This window comes from Belonocnema kinseyi, chromosome 4 (assembly GCF_010883055.1).
Source record: "Belonocnema kinseyi isolate 2016_QV_RU_SX_M_011 chromosome 4, B_treatae_v1, whole genome shotgun sequence".
NCBI classification, from domain to species: domain Eukaryota; kingdom Metazoa; phylum Arthropoda; class Insecta; order Hymenoptera; family Cynipidae; genus Belonocnema; species Belonocnema kinseyi.
The window spans coordinates 112,488,047-112,496,461 of NC_046660.1; the positions used below are offsets into that span (position 1 = coordinate 112,488,047).

At 32.6% G+C, this 8,415-nt stretch overlaps 1 protein-coding gene across 1 annotated transcript in view; it reads right to left on the bottom strand.

Moving 5' to 3' along the window:
• Positions 1-211: 211 nt before the first annotated feature.
• LOC117172132 (synaptic vesicle membrane protein VAT-1 homolog-like) overlaps positions 212-8,415 on the bottom strand; it is a 51,919-nt gene continuing 43,715 nt past the window's right edge. Inside the window, exons 4-7 of the mRNA XM_033359928.1 lie at positions 7,833-7,978; positions 7,138-7,297; positions 5,977-6,403; positions 212-2,764 (exon numbers count right to left, since the gene is read on the bottom strand). Coding sequence (XP_033215819.1) covers positions 2,739-2,764; positions 5,977-6,403; positions 7,138-7,297; positions 7,833-7,978 — 759 coding nt within the window. The 3' untranslated portion in view covers positions 212-2,738. The remainder of the gene's footprint in view (positions 2,765-5,976; positions 6,404-7,137; positions 7,298-7,832; positions 7,979-8,415) is intronic.

The following is an 8,415-nucleotide window of genomic DNA, read 5'->3' on the forward strand; positions in this document are numbered from 1 at the left end:
TCATTTCGAACAAATTTAAGAACAAACTAACCAAAAAAACATATTTGTTAATACGCATTTGACAGATGCAATTGAAAAGTGGATCAGAAAAAGTATTTATTTTCGGTGCGCGGTGGTGCCACTAGAGATGCTTGGTCACGATGCAGTTCAGCTGGATCCTCTTAATCTAAATAGATTTATGGATGGTTTCGAAATAAAAAGGGACAATGCACTGTTTTCGAAGCAATCTTTTAATATAGCAACATAGTCAGTCTTACAATAATAAGCCAAAAATACAATCTATATATCAAGCCGTAGGGAAGCGTGCGAAAAGGCGTACTTTTTCCATCTTTACTCCACCCAAATCGCCCTCATGGAATGCCAAAACTTCTCTACTAACTGCAGGTCAGAGTAAAACGTTCTCCAGTATCTCTCGTTTGAAAACCTACGGATTTTCGGCCGCTTCCCTTCAATAAATTTTACAATTTTACACATAATTACTTCATCGTTATTACAGTTTATCGTTTCGCAGACCAAAAGTGATCCACGAATAGAGTATCGGCTCCTTAAAAATAATTATATTGTATAGTTATAGATTTGCTTTCTCGCGAAGGAAAGTGCATATTATATTGTAGTATGTGTAGTGATGATTCCAAACAAAAAAATAAAATGAATGAAATTGCTCGTGACAACGTCGCCTTCCAACAAATTGATCAATTAAAATGGAATATAAATCATTCACGATTTTCCATCTGCTTGTTTTCTACGAAACAAGCAAGTAGTCTTTCGTTTTTCGACATAAAACAACATTGAAAAAATGAAGATTGCTGGAGAAACCCGGTGGGTCTCTCGATTTAGGAATTGCCCCTAACTCGACAATTCTTCGATCATTAAAATGGGACAAATCAATGAGAGTAGAAATGGTCGTTACTCATTACAAATATATAGATATATTATAATATAATAGGTAGTTATTTCATGAAACATTTAAAGCCTTACGTAAAATATACAATGTTCGTATGGTTTTAAGTCTGTGTGAGTTTCCATGTAAGGGTTGTGCGCGTGTATGTGCAATCTGTATATCCTGATTTTTTTCTACGAATGCGACTTCACGTCTATTTCGTTCGTTATGCTCTATACTTATGCGCTTCGACACTCACGCTTCATTCTCTGTTTTTTTACTCATGCTTGCAGCGACGCAAAATTAATTCAAGACGCCGACGAATATTCTTCGCCAGTTAATTTTAATTACACGTATAGTTCACTGAAATATAGACTTCCTTGGTGAAAAAAACTTCCTAAATTCACCATCCTCCTCTTTTCGGAACGTTTAAGAAAATATACTCTAATGTCACAATAGTCTGTTCTTCTTAAAAGTCTTTTTTACAGAAAAATTGATTTTTGGGTTCTCTGCTTATTCAAAAGTTTCCGAAAGTCGGAGAATATTAGGATCTTTTTCTCACCAGGGCTGATATCAAACACTCGGATTAGCTACTTAAAATTGTTCCACTGTTTCGGAGATATGCATGTTGCTTCTCACAGTTCGAATCATTCTCTGGAAGAATTGTGCGAGTCTCTTTTTGAAAATGAAAAGTTTTGCAGTATCTCAGTTTGGCCTCGAGTTTCTTCTCGTACAATGATACTTATAAAAAATATAACATCTCAAGTCTTTTCCTGTCACGTAAAGTACGAAAATTGTTGGTTGATTGAATACCCAAAGCAAAAGAGAACCCGTGGTGCATCGCAGAGCACGATTCAACTGTCGTCGAAAATTTTTTTAAGTCAAGTAAATCGTAGCAAAAGTATGAAGCCATTTACGAATTCTATCTAAGTAGGTACCTCGGATTCTCGATTGTCTTTCAGTGAATCTACTAAGTCCTCTAAGTAAAAAAAAAGCAGATATAAAAAGATCAGTTCAGTTATATCGAGTATTCGAGGATCTACAACAATTGATCCTTCCCTAAATTAGTTTTAAGTCGTTGATCAGAATAGTTGAAATCGATACCTTACTTTTTTTGTCTTCAAACAAAGGCTTTCTTAAAAAATCGTAGGCCTTTTTTTTGTACGTATTAACAGAATTGGAATGAATTTTCGACTGCCTTCTTCGATACTTCTAACACGCACCGTTACTCATAATGGAAGAGTTATTATTGTATAGTATAGGAGAATAGCATTTGCAATTATCGATAGCTTTTTTTATTAGACATACGTTTTCAAAATTAACTCATCTGCTGTATGATTTTAAAAATAAAAAGGGGCTCCTTGAAATTGTAAACTACTGTGGCCCACGTCAAAATTGATATTGTATTTGGTTCTTTTTGCATTAGCTTATGCGACATAAAAGGACATTCAAGACTCTCCTTCTCTTCGCGATTTTCACACTGAGATCGTGCCCAGACTCGTAGAGAAGACGCTATACTAACTTAAAAGAAAAAGGAAATAAATGCGCCGTTCCTTTTATCGTTAACTTCTAAAATGATATCACGTTCGAGTTGTTAAAGATTGTAAAGAAAGGAAACTGAAGACGAACAATGTAGATTCGCATGTTCGGCAAATCGATTTAAAGTAGATCTTCGCATGGATCTTACAATATACTCACACATAATTATCATCTCTGCGTGACGGCTTTAAGAAGACCATTATCAGTAAATTAAGCTTTTTTTTATTGCGCGTGGAAATTCGGTTCTTCTGTTGTTTCCTAATTTGTTGTTGAAGAACACCAGCTTCTTCGTGTTTCAAATTTATTGCGCATTAATAATTCAGCTCGATTCCTTCTCTTTCGAATCTGAAATTAAGAAATTTAATAAAAATTAATATTAATAATAATAATTTACAAATTCTTTCATCTATTCACTTTGTCCGCATTAAAGCTCCAAAGTTCTCGCTGGCTTTTCGCGTGTTTTTTGTCTTGCAACTTTTTCTGTCATGTAAATTTGACAGTTTGTTAGTCACCTGATAAAATTGTTGTTCCACTTGAAGCAATATGAAGTTATTCCCCTTGAATGCCCTAGCATCGATTATTATCAAGCGATTTTGCACTTTAAATTACAATAAGTCAACTGTAACAAGCATGACGAGAAGTTGGAAATTTGTTAATTTGTAATGACTCATTTTCAAGATCCTGACTTATAAATACTTATATTTTAAACAAAGTTTGATATTGTTTTAAATTTTAAACGCTTTAAATTTAAATTCGTTCATTTTTAAAGCCTCCAATTAAAATTCATCTAATTTTTAAATGTTTAGAATTATTTACCAAACTTTGAAGGTTTCAGGGTTTCTAGTAATCAGTCCATTTGAAATTAATGGTTTTTCCCGGCAGCATTGCCCCCCCCCCCCACCGTCTATTTAAATATGTCTTTTTTGTAATTTGGAAATTATTTATTTACACATACCAAAATTATCCTCAATCAAATACTAAAGTGATTAATCATCATCATTATACAGTTATATTATTCATCATAAAAGATGAAGTCATTTTGTCAACTTTTTTTAAACAGGTATTACAAAAATAGTACAAATTTCAGTGCTTTCTTGATATTTAAAATAAACCTAATAAAATCAACATAAGGATTTATCAATAAATTACTTCAAATTGTCGATTTAGAATAAATGAATCAGTATTCCTTAAAAAATTGATATATTCATAAAAAGCGTGGCGACGTTTCAGTAAAAAAAAACTTTTCGAGCACACATGTTTTCTATCGATATATTAAATTTTTGTAATAAATACTAATTCTTTTCTTTTGAATTGGCCATTTTAAGCTATCTATTAGTAAATCGTAATATGTATAAGAGAAATAACATGGGAAAATGTTAATATTTTTTATGTTCAAAGAAATATTTTTTACAAAATATATTAAATGAAACATGACGTTTCAATCAAATTTATTTTTAATTACTTTCCTGTAGATGAGATCTCTTCCAATTTTTCCAATTTTTTAGTACCAGCGCTGTAAAATCTTTTGTATTTTCACTTTTATTTAAATTTTAAGAAAACATTAGGACTTGTACTATTCTAACAACATTTTCTTTAAAAATTGACAAAATACCATCATCCTGGTTCATTGTATAAAGGTTTCTGATATCTTTCTAGGCAAATATCGCATTCGTAGTTATGGATCATATAATTCCTAATTTGCTGTTGTTAAAAAAATAATAATAAGAATAAATAATATAATTCATATTAAAAGAACTGAAGATTGGTTTCCATTTCCTGATCCTGAACAAAATTCTACGACACCCTGAGGTTAACAATGTGAAATCCCTCCATTTGAAACTGTGAAAACAATATTTCTTATATAAAAATCACATTTTTTTTAGTTTAGAAAAAATCTATCGAATGACTTTGAACGTCATTTTTCATACTAGATAATATAAGATACCTGATAATAATTTGTACAATATTTGAAACTTTTATCATTTCGATTTAAAATTACAATTTTAAATGTACAATTCTAAAATAGTTTAATTTTGAAATAAATTGTTCAGCTGCAAAAGCTTGAAATCGAAAATATTTGATTTTAAATTTATTAATTTTTAAATGCTGAATCAGGAACGTTACAAGTTTGTAAATATATTATTTTGTTATGTTAGTATTGTTGAACAGATCAAAATAATTAAAATGTACACTTGTACCGTTTTTAATGTTATTTAAAATTTTATTACATTTTTACAAGAATTCATATTTGAGCTTCTTTCAGGTTTGGAGGCATTCAACTTTCAATTGCACAACCACGTTGTGAGCTACTACTTTAAAATTGTACAATTTTCAATGTGTTATTTTAAATCAGTGTCTAATTTTGAGTTTTTTCGGACTTAACTTATATATAAATAAGTAAATATAAATAAATAAACCCATATGGAAAACTTATTAAATTTCGTGAATGGGAAAAATTAAACTACGCTAAATTGAATTCCGAAATCTTCCCTTTAAAAGGAAGCCAAGAACATGATAAAATATATACTGGTTCTTCAATTATCATAAGAAATGTGGAATCGTGCCCAAGACGAAAAGTGGTCGGTCGAGTTGTGATCGCAGTCTTTTGTCTCTTAAATTCCATGAGTTCACAAACAATAGACTGCTCGACTACAGCTCCACCCAGCGATTTTCGTTCTTCGCACAATACCACATTTATTATGATAATTCGAAAAACAGTCATTATTTTATTATGTTACTGGTATCATTTTAAAGAACATTTTTTTCCATCCACATCCTTAGAGTATGCAGAGTGGAAATTGATAATCGAAAATTGCCCAAAAACGGAAAAGGGGTCGACCTTTATCACATGCTATCTCGGCTCCCATTTCTCAAAAATTCGTTAAATTCCTGTTTGTCCTTAGAGAAAATTAACAAACATAGATATTATTCATTTTATGTGTATCAGAAGTCTGTTAAGACATAATAATTTATTAAATTAACTAGTTTTATACATTTTTTAAATTCTTATATTTCAAAATTTGCCAAGACCGTTTTTTTAAATTATTTAGGTTTTTAATATTGGGAAATAAAAATCCAGGGATGTGATCGCGCAAAAGTGCACGTGCTTCTGCTGCTAGCTTTTAAAATAATTATATACTTAAAAATACTAACTAGTGTCGCCTATAAATCGGAATAATTTTGAAATAAAAACGTATACATTAAAACATCAAGGACACTATTTCACACTATTTCAAAATAAAACAAAATTTAAGTAGAAGCCTTAAAATTTACATAAATTAGTATTCCAAATAGCAGTGGTAGCGCCACAGCTAAATTTGGGTTAAAGTGATAAGAAAGCATGAATTGTGGCATATGTCTTCGGTATGATTTAAGAAAAATTACCAACATTTTTTGGCCTAACTCCGGTACTTTGTAAAATTAATTAACTTCTTTTTTATTCTGATAGGGATTTTCTCGTTCTTTCAAGATCCGCAACTAAGCAAAAACTTATCTTTTTTATTCTAATTTCATATTAGACATTTGAGTAACGCATCGAACATTGCAAATATACTAACCACTATCAGATTTGTCCTCGGACGTTCCGTTAGTCAATTCCGGTTCCTTTTTCTTCTCGCCTTCATCGGAATCAACACTTGCAGCTTTCTTCTCTTCCTGATTCGCATTCTTCTTGTCCTTTGTCTTGGTTTTCGCTGGAGTTGCTGGCTTCGGTTTTGGCTCCAGGCTTGGGTCGAGAACGATTTTTCCCACGTTCTTTCGGTCATGCATCTTCTGCATAGCCTCAGGGACATCCTCGAGCGCCCAGGTTGAGTCCACCACGGGCTTTACTTTTCCGTCTTTCCACATTTGGAAGACCTGGTTTACAGCTTTTCGTGCGTAAGCAGTACCTCCGTGCTGGTACATCAGGTGACGCAAATTGAAACCGGAAATCGTTTTGTTCTCATCGAAGAGCTTGATAGGGGAAACCTTATCCACCTGCCACCACTGTAATATAACATTGACAGTTGAATTATAAATGAAATAGTTGCCAGTTATAACTCCTTGTCCAACTACCAATTAAAATTAGAATAAATACCGGCAACCGCGTCAAATCGCTACAACCTAACAGTACTTAATCGACAAATGTATAGACTAGACTAGAACTACCAAGAATATAATATGTCAACCATTTTTAAAATAAACTGTTTATCAAACTTTTATATTATGAAAAATGCCAAGTGAGAAAATGGACACTTCCAAAACAAGTTTATTCAAAATTCAAACGTTCAGAATTGAACATTTTTATATTTAGTAGTGCACTCAAAATTCAACAAATTGAAAAAGAAGCACTGGAAATTATCCTTTTAAGCACTTCTAATTCACGGTTCCTCTATTTCGAACACTTGTGTGTGGCAGGCGATTTTTCAATTAGTTTTTACTATGCAACAAAGTGAAACTTGAAGTGACTAGCTAACTTTACAAAAAAGGAAAACCAAGAATTAAAGCAATTCCCGTTCAGCAAATAAATTTGCATTTCCCGGGGGTTTCCGGTCTGAAAAATTTCCGGTTCAGTGGCTACTCTGAATTAAAAATTTGATATTTGGTAATAAAATCATTCATTTATTTAATTTCATATTTAATGTGATTAGGTATTTAAATTTGTGCTGAAGCGGAGAGTAAAACTAAGGTAACTTATTCAAACACAAACGTGCATTTTAGACCTTAAAGTATTTGCTTACGGATCGCGCTGCCGAGAAAATGCTTTTGGTCTCGCCCGTGACGACATTGCTCGATCCGTACAGAATATATCGTCCCATCGGTTTCAAAAGGGCGTAACCGTTATTGCATTCCTGCCCGCATAGGCAGTCCAAGACGATGTCAACGCCTTCAGCGGAAATCCTAGGGAAATCATCAATCTAGTTATAAGTCACGACCCTTACTTCAGTAGAAACCTGGCAAGCTTTAACGTCTCAAAATTAAAGCAAAACGCAAGTTGATATTATTCGACGTAATGGCAACAATCTCCTAAGGAAATTTCAATTTTTGAACTAAACTAGGCGCTAAAAATGTACGAAATTTCAAAATATAAACAAGCAACATTTTTTAAGTACTTTTAGAAGAGGGTATAAAACAATTAAAAGTTGAACTATTTGCAATTTTTAAAAGAAACATTAATACATTTGTTTAAATTCATAGTGATTTCCCCTATTTCAAATTGCCAGTCCAAAATGGGCTGGGGGCTAACTTCGTTCCTTTTAATTACCCAGCCATCCAGGATAAAAAATTGTTAATGGAAAGCTGTACAAAATATGAAAACGTAAAGTTTATAACTTTCAAGAGCGTTTGCAAGGTGATTGCAATAATCCGTGTTGAAAAGTAGGGTGGTTTTTTGCAATAGAACTTTAATTTTCATTTATTTTACATCTAAACTTACTTTCTGACTTCATTCACGTAGTCGACGCCACGTTCCAGAAGATGATCGATTCCGGAGTCTTTAAGTTGTTCGTGCTTTGATTTGCTGCAGACTCCAAAGATGGTAACATCCTTAACAGTTTTGGCGAGTTGCACAACGGCTTGACCCTGCATCACAAAATTATTCAACAAATTAATTCACATGCAAAACTTTTATCCCACAATTATTTTTAAAAATGCAAGAAATATCCTCTTTATCTTCTTGCGAATTAAAGACTTAAGAACATTTTCTCTTTGAAATGCACAAAGGGGTACGATTCCGAGAAAAAATGAATGCTATGCACGGAAACTTGATAATCTTGGATAATAAAGGCGTTGATAACGAAGCTATGACAAACGAGACGATCGTTTCTTGAAATTTGTCATTTTATCAGCATACTGTGAGTCACTGAGTTCAAGCGATAATTTTACGAAACGTTGCATCATATAACATTTTTCATTGGGGCGACAAAGAGCAACCAACGCCCTTTTTTGCATATTCTCTGAAGCCAGAATATATGATTTTGAAAGACGTAAGATCAGGGAAAGCAGGAGGGATGTTGTCT